This window comes from Phoca vitulina, unplaced genomic scaffold (assembly GCF_004348235.1).
Source record: "Phoca vitulina isolate PV1807 unplaced genomic scaffold, GSC_HSeal_1.0 scaffold9, whole genome shotgun sequence".
Lineage (NCBI taxonomy): Eukaryota > Metazoa > Chordata > Mammalia > Carnivora > Phocidae > Phoca > Phoca vitulina.
Window position 1 is genome coordinate 44193135 of NW_022589712.1, and position 24125 is coordinate 44217259.

Consider the following 24125-nt stretch of genomic DNA (forward strand, 5'->3'; position numbering starts at 1 on the left):
TCTATGCTCTGCTCTGCTCAGCATAAGTGTAGCAATCCTCTTTCACCATACAGTGCTACTATAATACCATTGATTATATTCCCTATGCTGTACCTTTCATCCTGTGACTTACTCATTCTATAAGTGAAGGCCTGTACCTTTCATTCTCCTTCACCCTTTTTTGCCCATTCCCCTATTCATAATGTGTGTGTGTGTGTGTGTGTTTGGAGGAAGGGGGAGAGAGAGTGCTTACAAGAATAAGAAAAAAATAGATAATCCTGTAGAAAAATAGGCAAGAGACTTGATAGGCACTTCACAAAACAGAATATCCACATGGCCAATAAACATGAAAAGGGTGATTAACCTTATTAGTAATGAAGAATTAGTAAATAAGATTACTAAATAATTAGTAATTACTAATTAATTACTAAGATTAGTAATCAAGAAGGTTTAATTAAAATCATGATGGAATTCCACTGTATTCCTACCAGAATAGCTAAAAGTAAAAAGATTGACAATGCCAAGTGAAGGCAAGGATGTGAAGCTGAGTTTTCATAAATGGTGGGCATGTCAGTTACACAATCACTTGGAAAACTGGCCTTATTTACCAAGGTTTAACGTATTCATACACTGTAAACCAGCAGTTTCCCTCCTAGATATATACTCAACAGAACTGTTTTCCATATGTACCAAAAGACAGGTTCATACCAATATCAATTTAATAGTCAAAAACTGGAAAACAGCATAAATATCCATCAAAAAGAATGAAAATGATAAATTTTGGTATATTCATTTAGTGAATACTATGTAGTAGTGAAAATGAATGAGCTGTAGCTGTACAAAACATGAATGAATCTCATAAACATAATCTTAAGGCAAAGGCCAGGCATGAGTGAATGCATACCATATGATTCTATTTATGTTATATTCAAAAACAGGCAAAACTAGCTGTGATGTTAGAATTCAGGGTATTACTCTAACGGTTATGTCTGTGGATAAAGGGGAGGTAATGATTGGGAAAGAGCCACAAGGAGAGTCCTCGAGTGTTAGTACTGTCCTATTTCTTTATCTAGGTGGTAGTTAAATAGATAAGTTTATTTTCTGGAATTCATTATGTGTGTACTTCTCTGATGTAAGTTATACATGAATAAAAATATTATAAAAAGGGATGAGGAAGTTCTTCTGATATGGAGTGATCTCTAAGAAGTAACACAAGATGCAACAGTGTTTATATTATGAAACATTTTGGTTTATATTTATAGCATGCCACCTCTTTTCTTCTACCTCTGGTTGTTACCCAAGCCCCAGTCCTTGGCCATCTGTTTTCCCTCTAATTCAGTCTTAGGATATAAATTCCTATCTCTGTGTTCCTTGTGCCAACCCTAGTCCCAATTTATCACTTGTTTTTTTTTTTATTTTCAACATTCCGTGGGATAGTTCCTGTTGATTATATCATGGCTGACACAAAAATCAAACATGTCTAAAACTTAATTCATCTGTCTTCCTCCCTCTTGTCTACATAAGCTACCATCCTGATCTTACTATTTCCTTCAATGGCTTCACTATTCTCTAAGCTTGAAATATTTGTCATTGTTGATCTAATTTTCCACTGGACATCCAATCTGTGTTGCCAACAATTTCCTTTCAGCATTGTGAAATGCTTTATTTCCATTTACAAAGTTACCATTATAACATCATTTGGAAAGCTACAATAGGGTGTTGCTAATGTCCCTATCTTCACCTTTCCTGCAAATAACATGTCGCTAAAATGTCAATTGAAGAAAATGTTTCAAAGTTATACAGTGATGATGGTTGCATAACTCTATGAATATGCTAAAAACTGCTCAATCATACACCTTAAAAGAGTGCATTTTATGGTACAGGAATTATATCTCAATAAAGCGTCATTAAAACAAAACCAAAAACATCATTGAGAGCATGCAGTGATTTCCAGTGGGATTAGATCTCAGTTTTGGTCTTTCATCCAGAGCTAGTCATTTATCCAGTTTCACTTTCCTATCCAGTCTTGGGCATTCTGTCAATAGAGAACTTCTCTGAGTAGTCTAAACTCCTTGATAATAACATCTTCATACTCTAGTAAGTGCTTTCATGTATAAGATTAATAATCTTAGGAGAATAGTCAAAGCCATGGATATTATCCCTGTTTTAAAATTGGGGAAACCAGCGAAGACAGTGATTTATCTGGAAGTACAGGGCTAGTCTTAGAATTCATTTCAACTTAAAGATATTTATTGAACATCTTTTATGTACTAGGTACTGATTGGTGCAATTGGTAGAGATGTATTTCAGTCCTTTGGTCACTGTACCCAGAGAATTTACCTAAGTTGCTTCAGGTTTCTCTCTGCTTCTGCTAGTCTTCTTTCCATCTCTGGACTGCTTTACTACTTTTTTTTTTTTTAATTAAAGATTTTATTTATTTATTTGACAGAGAGAGACACAGCGAGAGAGGGAACACAAGCAGGGGGAGTGGGAGAGGGAGAAGCAGGCTTCTCGTGGAGCAGGAGCCTGATGCGGGGCTCGATCCCAGGACCCTGGGATCATGACCTGAGCCGAAGGCAGATGCTTAGTGACTGAGCCACCCAGGCGCCCCTGCTTTATTACTTCTATTTTGTCCTTGTCATTTAACTTCAAAGCACTTCTGAACTTGCTTTCCCTCACTAACCCTCTTTAAGCCTTCCTTTGCTTTGAATTCCTTGGGATGACCAATTCTAAATATATCTGTAACTTGCCACATTTTTCTTTAGTTGGCTTGCATTTATATCACCTCAGTTGATAAGAAAGCTTTTCCAAGACATAAATAGTTATCATCTATAATTTTAAACATATTTTCCACAATTCTTTTCTCACTGAGTTGGCATAGTTCTGAGCCCCTTGATGCTTAGTACAATTATGTTGAATTAAATAGAAAACTCAGGCCTTTTTTTTAATTTAATTTTATTATGTTAATCACCATACATTACACCATTAGTTTTTGATGTAGTGTTCCATGATTCATTGTTTGCGTATAACACCCAGTGCTCCATTCAATACATGCCCTCTTTAATACCCATCACCAGGCTTGAACTTTAATCTGTTGACCACTTAGGAAGACCAGACCCACAAGAAACACATCCTGTGCACAATTGTAGAACACATTAATTGTGAAAATTAAAACTTCAGCTTGAATGGATAAGTGGTTCCGAGGAGTTGTTCTGCTATAGCAGAACTGTAGCTTACAGTTAACTCTGATATTTAGGCCCATTGTGACCTCAGTGGCTCCTACCTTAGCACCTGAAATAATTACTTGATAATGGGTTGGTTGATATGGGCTAGTATTCTCTGGGGTGGCCACTTGCCTCTCCTTTGATATACCATTAATGTTAGTGGACTACTGGGGCACACATGTTATCTCTAAGGATGATGAGCCATCCCATATGTTTATATTTTCATAAACTTTGTAGGTAAAGGTGAAACAGTGAAAAGCCTTCTTCAAGTAAGCGAAGTAAAATGGAAATAGCATTCTGTGTTATTAGGAGATACTGTTTATGGGGGTGCCTGGCTGGCTCAGTTGGAAGGGCATGGGACTCTTGATCTCAGGATTTTGAGTATGAGCCCCACATTGGGTGTAGAGATTATAAACAAACAAACAAACTTTATTTTAAAAAAAGGAGATACTCTTTCCGGTAGAGTTGGTTCTCTTGCCACTCAGATATCTTACGTGTGCTATTGAATTTATGACTGCTTAGTTGGATGTCTTATAACTCAGTTCATCTATTCATTCTGGTGTTCATCTGTTCATTTTAAAGGTAGTCTTTCTGTGTCATCTTTGAATAATTATTAGAGTCAAAATAAAGAAAATTAGCTTACTTGATGTTTTTCATTGTTGTTTTATAAGGCTCAGTTGGTGGATCTGAAATCTGAACTGACAGAGACCCAGGCAGAGAAAGTTGTGTTGGAGAAAGAAGTCCACGATCAGCTTTTACAGCTGCACTCTATCCAGCTTCAGCTCCATGCTAAAACTGGTCAGAGTGTTGACTCTGGTACCATTAAGGCAAAACTGGTAAGTAGTTTAGAAGGTAACATATACTTACATGTATTTTAGAGGGTGAAGAGGACAGTTTTTAATGAGGCTTTGAATATAGAAGATAGTATGTGCTCATTGTGGGAAATTTAGAAAACGCAGAAAATGTAAAGATCTTTATGATCATCCACAGTCTCATCCCCTAGGGGTGAGAAGTGATAATACCAATAGGCAGTTGATACTTAGAATAGGATTTTCCTATTTGAAAGTATCTGTGTAAATATATTTAAAAGATATTTGTGATTATAACATGTAAACTTTTTTTTTTTTTTTTTCCTATTGGATCAGTTAGGATTAAGTTCGGCTGCATATAACAGAAATCCAAATAACACTGGGATTATTCTTGATTAGTACAAATTATTTTCTCCCAAGTCCCGAGATAGGTAGTCTGGAGCTGATATGATAGCCCTATAGATAACTAGGTATATCGGTGCTTTTTGTTGTTGTGCTCTGCCATTTTTAGCTCATGGTTTCCGTCCTTAGGATTTCTTCATTGCAGGCAGGAAGAAGGAAGAATCTAAGAAAAGGGCAAAAGGATGCTTCCAGGCTGCATTAGCCTTCTTTAAAGAACTTTTCATGAAATCCTCCTCAGCGATTTTTGCCCATCCAGTTAGCCATCTCATTGGCAATCCCGGCTCGCATTTCAGCCTTTTAGTTGGTGACATGGCCACTTCCAGTCAAACTGGAGTTCTGTTAATAAGGAAGAAGGGGAAAATGGAATTAGGTGCCAACCAGGAGTACATTTTTCTGTGGCTCTTATAAGCATTTTTCCTGTCACTGAACATTCTGTGATGTTTGTATAATACTCATTATATACATTTTCCATAATTAACCTTTGCCCTCTTAATACAGGTTGTTTAAGTAGAAAATTTTTTAAAGTTTCATTTCAGCTTAATCTCCTGTGTATTTATTGTGCACTCAGTGCCAGACACTTTGCTGACCATAGGGGACACAGCAATAAGACAGATACAGCTTGGGAGAGGCAGGAGATGAAATGATGATGATGATAGTCATACATTTTTAAGTTTTACTTGATTTCAGTTAATTTCATTTGACTGGTTTCTAATACTGATGTTAGAATTTATTTAACTGAATATTTACATTCTCCTTAAACCTTTTAATTTCAGAAATTCTATGAATCTAAGTTAGTAACGTTTAACTGAAATGAGTCAGATTTCTCGAGGCTTCTTTGGGATGTTTGATGTTAACATTGAGAAACAATGTACTTTTTCACTAGAAAAGAATTTACTTGAAGTTTTAACATTAGATCTGAAACAGGGTGCTGTAGTGGAAAGGCACGGAACCAGGTAGGTTGACTAATTTTGGTGAAACAAAAAGTTTTAATCTAACACTACGTAGTTACTGTTGCTTATGGATTTGCAAATATATTTGTTCTAATGAACTTTACCCAAATGATATTCAGCATACGGGAATTTTCCTTATAATGATTATACCACTAGATAAATTCATTTGTTTGATATTTTTCTAATTATCAAACTTTTTTCTTATATCTTAAGTCTGTCCCCTCTGTGGAGGAGTTGGTAAGTATGTTATTTCTGTTTTGCTTTAATATGTCATGCTGAAGTGTTCTTAGTGTCTTACTTGCGTATTACATGTTGTTACTTTGTATTTGGAAATGATGTTCATGATGATAGTTTTTTAATCTGCCAGTACCTGAAAAGTTCAGTTGGTGGCCCATTGCTCTCTTCTCACTACATGTTGTTAAAGATTTTTCTTTTGTTTGTGATTTGTAACCATTATTTGCAGAATCCATCAATTATTGACAACTTCTGAGCCTTGTAATTTGCTCAAACCTCTACTTCAAAAGAGCAATTGGTTTTCCCACTTGAGTATTTGGAAGATACATTAAGCAGACCTAGCTTTTTCCTCTTTTCCTATTTGAGTTTATCCCGAGAGAAAGAATGTGCATGTTGGTTTCTTATTCATCCACTGCATGTATTATAACTTTTTAGTAGCAGTCTTGGAATAATTGTGTGGCATTTGAAACAACTGAATTTTGAAACTCTTTACCAGAACTTATTTTAGAAAATAACAATATATAATTTCTTAATAATCAGGTTCCAGTTTGTCTTATGGCTTTATTTCTTCGGAAAATAATGCTGTTTGGCTCTCTGAATACAAAATGAGCTCCTTGCTTATTACCTATTAAGCAGGTTAACTGAAGATACATATGTTTTCTTTAAAACTGAAAGTGATGAATTTCAGTTTTCTTAGTCCTATTCGTGCTTGCAGAGTTATTTTCAGGCCGGAGTGTTTGTCAGATTCATTAGGGGTTTGAATCATGAAAGCAAAATGGTGACTTAATATGTGTTTCTCACATTTCATAAACATTGTATAAATAGCTCATCAAAGTAATTGTAAGTAGATAATTCTCAACGTAAAGTTTATTTAGTCCATAGACCAAAGAATACTTGGTCTTCTGGGAACTCTTTTTCTGAAAAACAGCATCTGAAAAACACATCCAAACTGTGGGGTTTTTTGGAACTGCTACTTGCCTTTTAGAAAATAGGTTCTGAAATAAATTACGATTTTAGTAATTCCGAAGTTGTTGAAAAAGGAGGATTCTAAATTATTAGTTCTTAAAATTCTTGAAAAACAATATTTAGAAATTATGGTCTAATGGTTATATTTTTTTACAGAAGTTGAAAAGGCCTGCTAATTAATCTTCCTCTGTTTATAATAACAAATATTTTTAATCAAAGAGGTGATAAATACATCTACCACTTGGTAATTACTCATTTTAGCTTGTATTTTTGTGTGTGTGTTTAAGTGGTACTCACTGCCTTGTATTTGAATATATCATATATTGGTGTTTAGCTGTATCATTTATTGATATACTGTTGTCAAAAGAGTAGACCAAAGCAGACAGTTAAATTAGTACCAAAATATATTCCAGAACTGTTAGAAGTTTGTTTAAATTTGTTTCTCAGCTTTTTAATATCCAGAATAAAAAGGGAAATAATTACAATAATCAGTACCCATACAATAGAAACAGTATCACTTGGAATTTGCTCAAGAGAAACGTTTTTTTCTGGTGCTCAGCTAGATCTTTATTTAAGTCTCACAAAGTGGACATGAACAGTGTCTTCCACATCTCGTCAACAAATACAGCCACATTTTCACAAGATTTATAGATTCCGTGTATCAGTGAGTCAGTAAAAGCAGTTCTGTAAGGCAGTGAAAACACTTATGCTCAGGACAAATGGAAGTTTACAGTGTTTGGATAGTTTTCTTGATCCAAAAATAACACTCAAAATATCTATCAGGGCCCTTATTCAACTCTCAGAAGAGTTTTGTTTAGCCACAGAGTTTGTGTGTGTATTTGAATTTGACTGCCTTTAGGCAAGATTTTGTACCTTCCATTTTCCACTCTACTTTGTCTTATATCGGCCTATCTGTCCTGTCCTTGGGTCCTGAAGGCATTTACATTCGTCACCCCTGACTTACAGGAATAGACACACTGTACTTTATACTTTTAAGGTAAATTGAACATTATTTCTCATGTGTAAGCTTATGGTAAAAATTGGATGGCAAAGATCTTGAGGTTTTATACTCTGGCTAACACCTGTAATTCACAAATATGGATTATCTACCAAGTGGAGCATAGGATGGCATCCTTTTATGAGAGCTAAAAATGGATGCCCATTCTACCTCATAGAAGGCAGATGAGGCCCTGTTTTCCTCTGCAAACATTCATTTTAACTTCACTCACTTTGACATATGGACAGATAGATGAATCAGATCCCCAAATTCAGTGATAATCTACACCATAGATATGCTTAAGTAGAGAATTTTTTTTAATGTGTCAGTGTTTCAATGCATTTGTTACCAGCATTGTTCCATGACCATCAAACATTCTTTAAAAAATTGGAGTATCTGTTCTAATTTAAACAGTGTAAGTTTCTTATAGTCCTCTAACGTAAATTAGCTATAGGATCTATATATGTAACTGAAGGATTTTGACTTGTTTATAGAATTGTTGCATTAGGGATACCTGGGTGGCTCAGTCGGTTAAGCGTCTGCCTTCGGCTCATGTCATGATCCCAGGGTCCTGGGATCGAGTCCCGCATCAGGCTCCTTGCTCAGCAGGGAGCGTGCTTCTCCATCTGCCTGCCACTCTCCCTGCTTTTGCTCTCTCTCTAATAAATAAATAAAATCTTTAAAAAATAAAATAATTAAAAACAACAAAAACAACAGCAAAAAAGAATTTTTGCATTAAAGTTAATTAAATCTTCGGGTACAACCACCAGAGTGATTATTTTTATTTTAGTCTAGTTTCTTGAGTCATTTTTAGAAAGTAAATAGAGAGCAGATGCATTCATTGAAACCACTCCTATTAGTATATGATGACATGAGCTTAGAGAAGACTAATTCTCTTAGTATCCTCGGTGTCAGAGTACCCCAAAGCATAGAATTATCGTATGTGGAAGTGGTCCCAACACCTTCTGGTACTAGTTAAAAAGAATTGGATCCAAATCTTTGCTTGTGTGTCCCATTTTATGGAAATGAAGTGGTAACTCTTATCATATGCTTTCATTGTTGGTATTGTAGACTGTGTGCGCTTTTATGTATTTTGAGGAACATGGTCTGTTGCCAAAAAGCCTTAAAAGTATTTTCCTTACATTGTGTTTTTTTGTTTTTTTTTTAATTAAAATAGGAGAGAGAACTTGAAGCAAACAAAAAAGAAAAAATGAAAGAAGCTCAACTTGAAGCTGAAGTGAAGTTGTTGAGAAAAGAGAATGAAGCCCTTCGTAGACATATAGCTGTTCTCCAGGCAGAAGTTTATGGGGCAAGACTGGCTGCCAAGTACTTGGATAAGGAACTAGCAGGAAGGTGTGTAAAAAATGAGTACATTGTACTCTTAGGTAACAAATTGGATATTTAATGAGGTTGACTCTTAACCTCTTGTGGTAAATGAAACATTAATCTTTAAGAGATATTTTACAGTTGGTTATAGCTTGCTGTTGTTAACTTAATATTGATAGCATTATATATTGCAGATTTATTTAGCCATACTACATAAGTATTTCTGGTTTATACACACACACACACACATACACACACACACACACACACACTGATAGGAACTTATTTTGAAATGCTAATAACGCTAGATCTGCACTTTTCAGCCATTTCCTGCCTTGAAACCATAAAAGATGATGTTCACATGTACAGCATGACTTCCGTAAGGAATTCTTTCTGTGATCATTGAAGCGTAATCTTTCTTGGACTTCCAGACACATTGGAATGACAGTGACTTTATCATAATAATAAAAAGTTCTGCTTGCATTAATTTTTTACAGTTAATTATTCACAGACTTTGGTGATTTATTATTTTTGGTAAATAATAAATTTTTACTCATTGTTTTGACATCACATTAAGAACTGATGTGGAGCAAATAAAAATAATTTATATCATGTTGAAGTGCACATTTTCTAATAACTTTTGCCATATTTGAAATAATCATTTTATAAAAAGAAATTATCATTAAAAGAAATGTTTTTGTACAGTTAGACTCTTGTAAAGACCTAGTATTCAGTAGTATCTGTTTGTTGACCTACCCTGATTGTGTGCAAGACATGAAACACATTCATTGACATTAGTCTCAAAAATTGTTTTTAGATGTATTTGAATTAAGGATATGATTAGAAAAGGTCTCATTCATTCTTTTTTTAAAAAAACTAGTTCTCTCTCGAAGACATCTGTTTTTTTCAGACTTTGGTATTTTACAAATCTGAGAGACCTCAGGAGGTTCCTGAAGGTATTAGTTTTATTACTAACAGGTTTATGCAGAAGCTACTGTGTTCAGTAATTTTTTTGAATTCTCTCTGTAATAAAAATTATAATAATGAAAAACTAACTGAATTTACTCTTTTCTCAATATAAAGGGTCCAACAAATACAATTACTAGGACGAGATATGAAGGGACCAGCTCATGATAAGCTCTGGAACCAGCTGGAAGCTGAAATACATTTGCATCGTCACAAAACCGTGATCAGAGCCTGTAGAGGACGTAATGACCTGAAGCGACCAATGCAGGCCCCTCCAGGCCACGTATGTCTGCTTCATTACTGTTTCTCACTCCACCTCTTCCTTTTTCCTATAGTCAGAAGTCCTTTCAATGTTTTTTATTCTAGTTGTATTTAAAACCATTATTTAAAAAAGGGAAAGTGGAATTAAACGTATTTAGAACAGATACATAAAGTTCTTGGTTGACTTACCCTGAAATGCCCTGAAAGTGATATTTCTGAAAACTGAACTATTGCTAGCAAATACATATTGCTCATACTTTGGCTCATATTTCAGAATTCTCCTGGATCATGATTAGGCATGTTTAAAAAAAATTTTTTAAGCTTAGCAGAGAACATGTGGTCATATTAATAAATTGGCAAGTATTTTGGGGGTAGTTCTTAAAGGAAATTTTTGGTAACTAGATTCAACTGTAGTTTCTGAATGAACATTTCCACCTGTTTGGTCTTGAATTAAGATGGAATTTGAGATCCGTGTCCATCTGTCTGCGTCTGTAGCCACCATTGTACAAGAGCTTTTCTATCTGGGTAAATCTTTATTAAATTTCATTACTACAGCTGTCTGATAATATAAGCCTTTCCATAATAAAAGCCTGTCTGACTCCTTCCCGGTGGCTTACATATCTTAGTACCAGATAAACCATGGCCTTAAACAAGTTCAAGTATTTGTTCCCTCTGCAAAGATTATTGTAAGAAGAATTGACATGTACATGAAGTTGGTGGGAGAAGAGTGGGGATTGCAATAAGCACTTACGCCATTGTCTTCTCTAGGACATTGGGGACCATTGGGGACCATTAAATTCCAAGCAGTGGCTAGATGGCAAAAGTTATTTCATGCTACCTAAAGGAGTGTGAACTTTAACCTGATAATCATGGGATTTTTTAATAAAATGGTGGACTCAAGATTTAACATAACTTTGACAAATTAATTTGGTATAGTGAAGAGGATATACCAGGAAGAGGGCCTAACTGGAGTCAAGAAGATACATGAGAAAGATACTGTAGTAACTTAGGGAGAAAGTGATGAATGTAGGGGAAGTATATTTGAGAGGAAGGGTAGGTTTGAGAGAATTAGAATCAAGAAGAGTTGGGGGCACCTGGTTGGCTCAGTCAGTAGAGCATGTGACTCTCAATCTCAGGGTCGTGAATTCAAGCCCCACGTTGGGCGTGGAGCCTACTTAAAAAAAAAAAAAAGAAGAATCAAGAAGACTTGGTGATTAACTGCTTTTGGGTATGTGGGTAAATGAGAAGGAAGAGTGTAGGTTTTTGGTGTGGGCTATTGAGTGGGATGATGGCATTCATTGATAAAGCAAATAGAGGAAAAGGAAGATTGAGGGGAAAATATGAGATTTGTTTTAGACATGTACTATTTGAGGTGCCATTGGGACAAACAAAATATATCCAGTTGGATATATGACTCTGGAATTTAGGAGAAGTCTGAGTTGAAGAAATATTAGGTAAATTATCTATTATAACCTAACCACGGAATTGATTAAATAACCCAGGGAAGTATATAGAAAATAAAAAGAATAGGAGGCCATGGATGGAGAGAAACTTCTATGGAGTGAGGGAAAGAAATGGATCACCAAAGGAGGGAGTCTGAAATGGAGCTGTCAGATACAATCCATCTAGTAAGGTAGTGTAGTAGAAACCAAGGGAAAGAGGGTTTCAGGAAGGGGGTAGTGAACAGTATCAGCTTTCTGCAAGGGTTAAATAGGATAGTGACTAAAAAGTATACATTAGGTAGAGCCATGTTGGCTGCCAGGGACTGTAGAGAAGACAGTTTTAATAGAGCAGGTGGGGGCAAAACCCTAATTATGGTGACTGGAATAGTGAATGTGGGAGGCAAGGAACTAGGTATCGTAGGGATTAACTTTGTGTAAAGGTTAAGGAAAGATGAGGGAGGGTGGTAGCTAAAGAAGACAGCAGATAATTGAAGGGTTTTTATTTTGTTTTATGTTTTCACATGGTCAGTATTTAAAGCTGGAAGAGGCTTAGAATTTGTTTATATGCTGGACGGGGAGGAGCTTAGCAGAGAAGGAAAGAGTAAAGGTACCAGAGAAAGAATAATTTATGGACCAAAGTCCTTTGTTTAAGAGGTAGACTCCAGAGCTCAACAGAATGAAAAGTAATTAATGATCCAGTTAGCAGTTTGTTTTTTTAATTCTACAAATTAGTTAAAATGATGTAGATCTTTATGATATTTTCTAGTGAAAATAAACATTTTACTACTTTTATTTCTTGAAGATATTTGCTTACCAGTTAATTCCTGGCAATAGTTTCCTTTGTAATGTCCTACAATTTAAAAGGAGATGAATTAAAGAAACTGACAAAAGCGTGAGAAAATCATCCATCCGTTCGCTATATTAACAGAAAACTATTTTCATTTTTCCATTTTATCTGTTAAATTATTTTCTTAACACTTTACTGTGTATGCATTCCAGGAAATTAATGAAGATTTCTAAAAGTGAGTTATATAGCATGGGTTTACATTATTTGATATATCATTTAAGTAGTACTAATTTTTCTTCTAATTTTTCTTCTTTTTATCCCCCCATTAAGGATCAAGACTCTTTAAAGAAAAGCCAAGGTGTTGGTCCAATTAGAAAAGTTCTTCTCCTTAAGGAAGATCATGAAGGCCTTGGCATTTCAATTACAGTAAGAAGTAGTGCTTCCAGGCTCCTCTTCTATAATTAACTAGTATAATCGTGCTCCTCTGTTGGACATCCTTGGGAAACAAAGTATTCTGGATATGTGCTCTAAATAACTAAATTTATTCCCCTGGGCACCAACACTTTTGTGTAAACTTTTTTTTGTATGTAAATCTTCCTAATGACTATTAACTATTACTTTAGTAAAATTATTACTTTATTAAGCATAATTTAGCATTTTCATTATGACTTGGGTTATAGTTTTGTACAATATGCTGTGATTGCCTCTAGGACCTTTGAGAATGGATATGACTGTTTTCTTTATGTTAAATGGCTCCCAATTGTATTGTTCTTTTCTCTAGAGTATGTGCTATCTTTCTCGTGTTCTCGTTTCTTTGTTGTCAAATTTCACTGGCTGTTGAGTCCAAATATTCTTCCTTTCTAAATTTGATGCCTTTACAAACAGTTGTCTTGGGCAACGTTTCTGAGAGCAGCATATTATAAAATACATATATTTGGAGTCATTTTGCTGTCCTTACAGTACTTTTTTCCAGAAGAATGAATAAGATGGCTTTACTCTGTCTTTCATTTGGTAATATATGGATACTGCATAAGTTCATTTGCTTTTTGGTATTGTTTAATGTAGAAATTTTTTTTATCATAAGAAGTTTACCTGATAGGTATTTATTGAATACCTACCTACCTTTTTGAATGCACTGCCCTCAAAGAGCATAAATTTTAGAAGAAATAATACATATATATATATATATACATGCACACACACAAATAATACATATATATACACATACATACACAAATAATACGTATATATACACATACACACACACAAATAATACGTATATATACACATACACACAATATATATATACATACACACACAAATAATACATACATATATATACATACACACAAATAATTATAACACAAACTAAAAAGTGAAAGGTACCAAATAACTGCATTTTATCAATTCTGTGTTGCATATTTTTTCACATTTTAATATCTCTGAAATTGAGATTTTTCTTACACTCTTTCAGTGATTTTTGTAGTACATAAAATAATGGTAAGTCTTATTATAGTGATTTAGATTTGATAAAATCTAATAGTGCTGTGGACTATTAATACCTAAAATATTTTTATTTATGTTTAAAAGAGTTCAGCCGATTGTAGTTTTTTGATTTGGTTTTTTTTTTTTTTTTGGCTTTGGAATGTGTTTTAGAAAGCACATGTATGTTATTGTTTTACTCAGAGATAACTGTTTGATACTCGTAATAATATATTTATCATTACCTAAGTAGCAAATAATATTTTACTCAGCATTTATACAGGATAGATGCTTATTGAAATGTATTTTTAAGAAGATATTTTATTGTTAGGAAAGTCTGTGACTATAAAAGAGTAAACTAATTGACTGCCTTTTTTTTTTTTTTTTTTTTGGTTAGGGTGGGAAAGAACATGGTGTTCCAATCCTCATTTCTGAGATCCACCCAGGGCAACCTGCTGATAGATGTGGAGGACTGCACGTTGGAGATGCTATTCTGGCTGTTAATGGAGTTAACCTAAGGGACACAAAGCATAAAGAAGCTGTAACCATTCTTTCCCAGCAGGTAAGTTCCCTTTATGTAATTAAAATTGGATCTATCAATTGGTTCTTCTTGAATCTACTGAATATTTTATACTTCCAGTATTTGAGGCTTCTTACGTAGTAAAGTGTTTATATATAGATACTAGTTCCCTTTGATTTGGGCCTTTTATAGAAGATATTCAGCCAGATTTACTGAAGAAGATTTTACTTGCTTTTTCCCACAGCTGCATAACTTTGAGCAAGTTACTTAAATCCTCTGCTCTGCTACTGTGCCCTTATTGGAGAGCTGTAAGGATTAAGTATGTTGATTCATAGAAAGTGCTCCGAACAGGACCTGGTACTTAGAAAGCAAAACGTCATTAATGACTAAAACACTATACAAATAGAAGGCATTATAGAAAACATAATGTTAGAAGCAGATTGGTTTTACAGACATAAATGTTAGAACAGAAAGGGTCCTTAGAAATCATTTAGCCCAACCCTCTTATTTAAAATGAGTAAACTAAGGTTCTTAGGGATTTGCTCTAGGTTGCAAAGAAAATAAATCATAGAGTTGGGATTCATACCCACAAGTCTTATTTGTTACCAGGTTTACTTAAGATGGGTTTTTTTTTGTTTTCTTTTTTTCCTTCAAGAAGAAGGTTGAAGAAATTAGATGTTGATAGTACATTGAGATGTTTGTTGGGTCCTCAGTGTAGAATTGAATCTCAAAGTTGAAAGTGAATTTATAGCTTATTGGTTCAACTCTACTTTGTATAAATCTCTACAATATCACTAATTAACTATTTACATTGGGGGGAACTTGTTGATAAAGTAGTCCATTCTATTGTTGTACATTGCTGATTTTTAGGAAGGTCTTCCTCATATTAAGTCTAAAATCTGTCTCCATGACTGTCACCCACAGACCTAATTCTTTAATCTAGAACTTTATGGAAGACTACCACCTTATCTGTCTGTCTCCCCCAGATGGTATTTGTAAGCATTATCTGCTAAGAGAGATCTCAGAATGCAACCCTAACCTCTTTCAGTTAGTGTTTTCTCAGTCCAAGTTGGCCATATTCAGTAGCACGAGAGTGAGATGAATGGCAGCTGTGGTCAAGGAAATACAAACAGGCAGTCACAAACTTAAGGAAATGCTAAGCATGTGTTAAAATTCTGAAACATAACCTTAAACTGCTGGGAAAGCAGAGCACCAAAGAGACTGACTTAGTGAGTGGCAGTAAAAAATGGCATGCTTTCTTTGGAGCAAAGGCAGGCCATAATTTTCAGAGTTGCAAATACCAGACTTATGTGTAGTAATTGTATTCTCTTATTAAATGACTTGGAATGTTTTTTAGACATAAAATAACCTGTAACTTTTTACTTGAACATAAGTTTTATTAAAGAATAGTAGTACAAGGGCACCTGGGTGGCTCAGTCGGTTAAGCGTCTGGCTTCAGTTCAGGTCATGATCCACAGGGTTGCGAGATCCAGCCCCACATCGTGCTCCGCACTCAATGGGGAGTCTGCTTGAGATTCTCTCCCTCCCTCTCTCTCTGTACTTCCCCTTGCTTGCACTTTCTTTCTCTCTAAAATAAATAAATCTTAAAAAAAATAGCAGTACAAGTATTACATTTATTTATAATAAGTATTTTTAAAAATTTATTTAAGTAATCTCTATCCCCAACATGGGGCTCGAACTTACAACCCTGAGATCAAGCATCAAGTGCTCTTCTGACTGAGCCAGCCAGGCACCCCCAAATATTATACATTTAGTCTAGTAGAAAGAGCAAGGACTTTGGAGTCAAATTTCGGTTTTTCTATTTTACTTGCTCATCATATTGGAAAAATTATCTGCTCTTTCCAGAACTCATTCAGGTTTCTCATTCATGTAAAAGAGACTGTACTACAATAGGGTTATTCAAGGATTGAAGGATATAGTCTTGTACAATAAATAAAATAACTATTATAATAATTACTATTAACACTGTGGTACTCAGTGAAAGTTAAGTAAAGGCTCAAGACCTATTCACTAAGAAAAAAGAAATCAGTGTGTAGAGGTTTCTTGAATTAGTCAAGGAAAAGTTTGTGTGATGCCCTTAAGTGCAACTTTAATATCTGACTACTTAGATGGATTTGCTGTGTCAAGTACAAAATGGCAGAATGACTTTTAAACTAAACATTTGTTCTAAAGTTTTTTAAGTTGAGTAGTTAAGCATTCATTTTTAGTTTAGGTCTGTTAGCAAAAATACTGTGACTAGTACAAAGAGCTATTGTAATATTAAAAGGAAATTACTTAGAATTCATGGGGTTGATCTGGACGTGATAGCCTCTGTGTGCTTTTCTATTTTTTGAGATTCTAGAATTTCATTATCGGTTGTCTTGAAAGGAGGAGCTACATTTGAGATCTGACTGCTTCTCATGCCTATCACTCACCCCAAGGAATTTGGAAACCATTTTTTGAGTATAACTACAGTAACTTGACTTGCTCATTTTCTTTCTTCATTTTAGAGAGGAGAGATTGAATTTGAAGTAGTTTATGTGGCTCCCGAAGTGGATTCTGATGATGAAAATGTAGAGTATGAAGATGAGAGTGGACACCGCTACCGTTTGTACCTTGATGAGTTAGAGGGAGGGAGTAATCCTGGTGCTGGGTGCAAAGACACAAGCGGGGAAATCAAAGTGTTGCAAGGTAAAAATTACTCTAAAAGTTATTGTTAATGTATTTATTATTAATAAACTTTTAAAATACAAAATTTTAGATTTCTTCAGTAACACTGTTTTAATGATGGGGAAATCATCATTAACAGATCAAATAGCTCTCCTTTGCTTATAGTTTCATTGCATACTGGTCACTATGCCAAAATGTATTTACATAGAAGTTCTCTTAGGTTCATTTTGGATTTTAAGACAAGTGTATTACCAGTTACTGAACTACAAATGATCCTTGAAAAATAAAAAATAAAAATCCAAGTTTTCTAGATTCTGAAATAGACTGATAAAAATGCCTTTTAGAGTAGATACATCTTACTGTCATCTTGCTGTTAAAGTGCATTCTTCTGTCATAATACAATGATTTGTAGACTAATATGAATATGTTATTAGACCATTGTCTTGCAATTATTATTAGAATCAGGATATGTGATCTTGAGAATTTTTGGTTTAGTTCCTTTGCTATTATTTACACATATTGTAAAGAGAAATTCTGGCCCTTTCTTTTACATAGAGCAGTGGTTCTTAAATTGTGATCTATGAATCTCTGGGGGTCCCTGAGACCCTCCTAGGGAATTCATGAGATAAAAATCGTTCATAATAGGGGCACCTGGGTGGCTCATTCTGTTAAGCGTCTGCCTTCAGCTCTGGTCACGATCTCTGTGTCCTGGGATTGAGCCCTGCGTCTTCAGGTTCCCTGCTTATCAGGGTGTCTGCTTCTCCCTCTCCCCCTCCCCCCCACTCGTGCAGGCGCGCGCATGTGCTCTCTTTCTCTCTCTGTCTCAAATAAATAAATAAAACGCCCCCCCAAAATGGTTCATAATAATGCTAAAACATTATTTGTGGGTTTTTTCCTGAATTGATATTTGCACTGATGGTGCAAAAGCAGTGAGGGTAAATACCTGTTTGCCTTAGTACAAATCAAGGCAGTGGTACTACTACTAAAGTAATCATTGTTTCTTTCTTGCCATCTACTCAGAGTTAAAAAAAAAAAGAAGAAAATACCAGTTTCATGAAATAGTAAAACTTCATTTTATTAAATCTCGACCCTTGAATGCTTGTCTTTTTCGTACCGTGTGTTATGAGATGGGAAGTATGCATAAAGCACTGAGTCTGCATGCTGGTCTCAAAGAAAAGCACCTAAGTGATTAAGTAGCTAGCTGAACTGGCCATTTTTTTCATGGAAGACAATTTTGACTTGAAGAATGACTGACTAAAATTATGGTTGTTCAGACAGTTTGGCAGCCATTTTCTTTAAAAGGAACAAAATGAGTCCATCACTTCAGGGAAACAACTGACAGTATTTAGTGCCAATGATAAAATTTCAGCTTTCAAGTGACAATTAGAATTTTGTAAAACCTGTATCAATCACCATGAGCTTGACAGCTTTTTTGTATAATAAGATTGGTGGTGATGTTAATAAATGTGATTTTTTTTTGATATAGTAAAAATGAAACCTGTCAACTCGTGGAATTGCTACATAACTCAGTGATCTAATATTTTTCAAATGACCAGTGTATGATGTTACAAAATCCTGCATGGGTAAAAGAGCCATTCAAACAGCAAGATAGACAAGTGGATTTTAACGTAACAGTGTGAACAGTTCATGGATATGGTTTCAAATTCTGTGGTTTCCAATTTTGGTATAGTATCAAAGAAGAATATTGACAGTTATCCGAAAAGCCTATTAAAACTACTCTTCCCTCTTCCAACTATGTATCTGTGTGAGGGTGAACTTTTTTATATACTTGTAATAGATTGAGCAGAGGCAAATAAGAAAATCCAGCTATCTATAAAGCGAGACTTTATTTATTTATTATTCATTTATTTTTTAAAGATTTTATTTATTTACTTGACACTGAGGGAGAGAGAGAGCACAAGCAGAGGGAGCAGGAAAAGGAGAAGGCTCCCCTGCTCAGCGGGGAGCCTGATGCGGGGCTCAATCCCAGGATCCCGGGACCACGATCTGAGCCGAAGGCAGATGCCTAACCAGCTGAGCCACCCAGGCGCCCCTAAAGCCAGACTTTAAGGATATTTGCAAAATTGAAAATAATGCTCCTCTTCTGACTAAATTTTTAGAAAATGGAATTATTTCCACTGAGACAAATATGTTGTTTATGTTAACATTTATTAGGCTTATTTTCATTTTTAACAAAGTCATAATTTTTTTAGATTTCTCAGAAGTTTTAATTACTAATATGGTAAACATCAATAACCTACATAACATTAGTAAACCACATGAACAAAACTCTTTGGAATCTGCAGTGTGAAGGCATCCTGAAAACCAAAAATGAGAAATTTCTGGCACAGAGTTATATAGTGAACTAATGAACTAATGTTCTTGTGGTAAGCCTGGATTTTATGAATTATCTACATGTAGACAGCAGTAGCAATAGTGTTCTCCCCATGCATCTTGAACAAAACCATTGTGGCAGTACGTCATAACTTTACACCGTTGGGCTACTTTCCCTATGATTTCATTGTCTTTCACCCTTTCAACTATTTTCTGTCCGCAGTAGAAGGCTTCTTCCTTTCCTTTTTTGCAGCTGAGGCTAAAAGACTTCTGTGCCACCTCTGTAAATTGCAGACCACTTAAAATGTGACTCATAAAACCAAAATGTATGCTCTTATGATTTACCACGATTAATGGATTCAAATCACAAAAAAATATATCCACTGATGATTGTTTAGCACACGTCCATACTTCATAGCTCACTAAATAGATGACATAATCAACTCTGATTTTATTGGCAAGCCTAGTGTCTATTTTTTAGATTAACCAAAATTTGTTTTAAATTGTATCTGGACATTGTCTTGCCAACAACTTAGATTTTTAGCAGGAAGCTAGCATGTGCCTCAGTTCACTGCAGTTAAATAATCTGAAAGCGAAATGTAGAAGAAACATATAGTTGGCTGTTCATTATATATTTGTGTAAGTAGAATTAACTGAATTTTACGATTGTGTGTATTAATTCTAAGTTTCATGGAAAGTCTGGTAGGAAATTATATATAATTTTTTGATAGGTCCAGTAGAGAATATGAAAAAATCTGTACAGTGTTTGATATCTGCCAGAAGAAGGAAGAATCCCTTTGTCAGAAATTACTAACTTGATTAATTTAGGGCCCCATCATTTGCCTCATTACTATTATTAATTATAGTGGGCATTCCTTGTCTTTGCTCAATCAAGTTCTAAGACTTTTTTTTGGATTAGAAAGTATCTGCCTTTTTTTCTCTTTCTTTCAGGGTTTAATAAGAAGGCAGTAGCTGATGGACATGAAAATGGAGACCTGGGAACTTCGAGTGAAGCTCCCGTAGACGACAGTGCTTCTAAACTAGATGATGTGCGCGGTCTGTATCACACAAAATCGTACTGAACTGACTGTACCTCTGGACAAGATTGCTGACCAGACTCTTCTGAGTTTGGGGCACTAGGGAAACGGTGACAAAGACTATACAAGATCAAGGGAGGCTTGTAGCCTAAATGAAAGGCGGGTACCTCAGGGCTTCATGTGAACAATTCTAAATGCATAAAACTCCCTGTTTTCTGTGGTATACCATAATTAGCTATTGCATGTAAAGCAACTTTGATTTTCGTAAAACTGTAAAGCACCAAAGCATGTGTTTCCCCAAGGGATATTACTAGGCTCTTAAGTACCAAATGAAGCACGACTGTTTTATTTGTCTCCTTTTCCATTTAGTAGAAGGACCGTGCTAACCGGAATTTTATAAGAAATAGCCTTTAAATACAAGAGAATAAATGAATTCATATTATATATATTCCAGAACGTTAAGTGTGGTATTTCAGAGACAGAACCTAACTCAGTGAATTGCAGAAATGTAGGCTTGACTTAATTTTTTTTTTAACTAAAAGAATGGCTTTAGTTTTTTAATTTATTTTGCATCCTGATATCTAAATCAGTTCTTAATGATCATTTATTGTAATAAGTTTGCCTTTCAGCTTTATTCAATGCAGTACAAAATAGTTTTCTTTAAGCAATCCTTTATCAATCAATGCTGCACTAGAGATACTTTCTCAAAAGTTATTGTACATTGTACTTTCTTGGTTTTTAAAAGAAATGCAGATGAGTATAAAATATCTGTCCTCAATTATGTTGATCTGTGTGCATGGTATTGGAGCATTACATTATTAATGTTTAGACTCCAATAGTTTTTTTTCTGGGATCCACAAAAGACAGTTTTATACATTTTGAGTTGTTCATAAAGTTTGTCTTGTTGTGATAGTCTTGGTACGTAACGATACATTTTTCTGGCAGTAATAGCTCAAATTTATTTGTCAGTAAATTACATTGCATCTACACAGCAGTTTTCTCTCAAAGTAACTTATTTGCCAATCACTTAAAAAGCCGAGGCACTGGTGGGCAAGATAAAGTGAAGACATTTTGATGCGGTAATTGTTTGGGTTGGCTTTTCATCTCAGTGTTTCTTGACTAAAGTGCTCTCATATGCAAAACTACAGACTTGTTAATTCTCTTATCCCAGGATTAAGCATGGAGGGCCTGCTGTCTTATTTATTGCTTTGCAGGCCATTGGTACCCTGCTTGGGGAAAGTGAAAACATTGCATTTAAAGAGGTGATAGTTTTGCCAATATCACTGATTTTTTTTTTAAAAGGATATACATTTAAGGGACTATTAAGTGGGGGACAAGCCTACGAGGCTTTTAGAATATTACCAGTATCTTCATGTATAATATTCAGATGTTACGTGATATAGAACACATTTTTTTTTGTCTTTCCTAGATGCACTATATATTTGTTCATAGGTAAATCTATACAATGTATATACTTTATTTGGTGGTTTTGCTATTTATAAATTTTATGTTTTAACTATTGCTCATTTATGGTTTGTTTTGGATGGTTTTGTTCATTTGTATATCACCATGTTAGTTTGTAATAGAAATGCACTTCATAGTGTATATTGTTACTGATATTAAAATACCTTGTAGCGTAACGTTGCCTCCCAGCAAAAGCTAGTATTTAATTGTACAACCAAATAAGCAAGCTACATGTTACTGTTTGCTCCTGACAGGCTAGGCCTCTTAAAAGAAAGAAGTTTTTTCCTTATGCATTCCCCCTACACCAAACACATACCCCAGGCATGACATGAAATCTGCAAGCTGGAGTTGAGCCAGTATATTCATTTAGCCAAAAAAATTTCCATTGCAGTGTATCTGAAAACATTTTTGTTTTTGACTTGAAACCATGTTCTTGTTTTTTTTAAAACGCAGCCTGGGATGGGATGACCATGGCGGGGTTTTTTTTTTTTTTTTCCAGAGAATATCCTTTATCTACTAGACAGAATCCTTAGGAGATACTAGCTAAAACTTTTTGATTTTCGAGAACAATCTAAAAAAGTCCATAAAGAGTATTTTAAGAGCCTTGAATTGGCATTTCTCTGGAGACGCTATGTAATATGGATCATATGGGATGGTTATGACATAAACTCCTTTCAAGGGCTGAAGAGCAGAAGGAAAGATTTCCCAGGTAGTTTAAGATTGCTTAAGTCAGTTCTGTTTTCATTCCTGCTTCACCCTGGTTTGCGAAGTCTGCATGAGAACCCTGTTGCTCAGATGCTACTGTGAGCTTCCTGTCAGGAGTTTAGAAAGTACCTAGTTAAAAGTTCATTTTAGACTGGTCTCTGGGGGATGAGCTAAGAATTAGAGACTGAATGAGAAGCAGTTTTTATATTTTCACATTTATAGGGAAGAAATTCCTAGCACCTAAGTTTCTAGGACAAAACCAAATAGAAAAGGAGAGAACTGTTGCGAAGCCATTACAGTTAAAAAGGAAAAAGAAAAACCTACAAATGCACACACAGAGGAGCTGAGAAAAAATGTTCCACAGTATGAGGGTTGTGTGTAGGGGTGTGCGTGTGTATTTACAGTTTAGCCTCTGAAATTCTCTTCTACGTTATCTGTTAGGAATATGATGGAGCAGCAACATTTGGGTTATGAGGCTTGTTAAAACAGGTTTAAGAGAAATGAAAGGTTCTGAGTCTTGGTAATTATAACTGAATAGTTGTCAAAAGGTAACACAGCTTGTGCTTGGTGCTGGTTTTACTCCCCACACAGTGGACTTACTTTGTTTTCATGTTAAGAAACAAAACTCATTGATTCATGTGTAAGTCACACATTATTTGACATCTTTATTATGTATTCCACCATTCCACTTATTCAGTCTTCCACGTAGGGTCGGCCTCAGATCTATAGGATTTATGACAAATGTATTATATCTAGTTGAGTTTAATATTTTTTTATTAGCCTGTAAATAAAGATGGCATCTTCTACATTAAAATGGTATTGATCTCATTTTTAAAAAAACATTTCAAGTTTTTTGGGTTTTTTTTTAAGGTTTTACTTATTTATTTGACAGAGAGAGAGACAGCGAGAGAGGGAACACAAGCAGGAGGAGTGGGTGAGGGAGAAGCAGGCTTCCCGCGGAGCGGGGAGCCCGATGCGGGGCTCGATCCCAGGACCCTGGGATCATGACCTGAGCCCAAGGCAGATGCTTAACGACTGAGCCACCCAGGCACCCCAAACATTTTAAGTTTCTTTCCCATTAAATATTTTGGTTTATTCCTAGTAGCTTCTATCATTTGTACTAACAGCCATCAGGTCCATGCGAAGGCTGAAACCTAGTTACTATAGTGCAACTTTTTTTTTTTTTTTTGGTAGGAATTAACCGTGTGATCATAGGAAATGTTTACTCTGGGTTAGTTAAAAACATGGTGGTTGAAGGAACTGTCAGAGCAACTGTGGGACCAGCGTTTTGTTGAAACTTAGCAGATGGCAAAGACTCTAGTCTCCTTGGGTTAGTTTTATGTTACAGATTTTGATAGTCAATGTTCTCTAAGCGGATAATATTGAAACAAATTATTAAAAAACCGATCCTATTAGATACCGTGTAAGAGGACATTCTTCCATTTTATCATCTGAGCCCACAGAGTTGAGAAGTTTCCAAAAGAGGTGTAAAATAATTTTTAGCAACATCTGTAAACATTGTTCTGTTTCTTTGCTTCAGAAGTTTTACATATGGTCACTTACAGTCAAC

The 24125-nt window shown here is 35.1% G+C and overlaps 1 protein-coding gene across 2 annotated transcripts in view; it reads left to right on the forward strand.

The window, feature by feature from the left end:
- GOPC (golgi associated PDZ and coiled-coil motif containing) overlaps positions 1–23369 on the forward strand; it is a 41404-nt gene extending 18035 nt beyond the window's left edge. Inside the window, exons 2-9 of one of the 2 annotated variants that reach the window (XM_032407997.1) lie at positions 3875–4039; positions 5578–5601; positions 8739–8914; positions 9971–10136; positions 12674–12769; positions 14223–14387; positions 16856–17036; positions 20301–23369. In XM_032407997.1, the coding sequence (XP_032263888.1) occupies positions 3875–4039; positions 5578–5601; positions 8739–8914; positions 9971–10136; positions 12674–12769; positions 14223–14387; positions 16856–17036; positions 20301–20431 (1104 nt within the window). In that variant the 3' untranslated portion in view covers positions 20432–23369. The remainder of the gene's footprint in view (positions 1–3874; positions 4040–5577; positions 5602–8738; positions 8915–9970; positions 10137–12673; positions 12770–14222; positions 14388–16855; positions 17037–20300) is intronic. The other variant, XM_032407999.1, reaches the window with a different exon arrangement.
- The last annotated feature ends 756 nt before the right edge of the window (positions 23370–24125 follow it).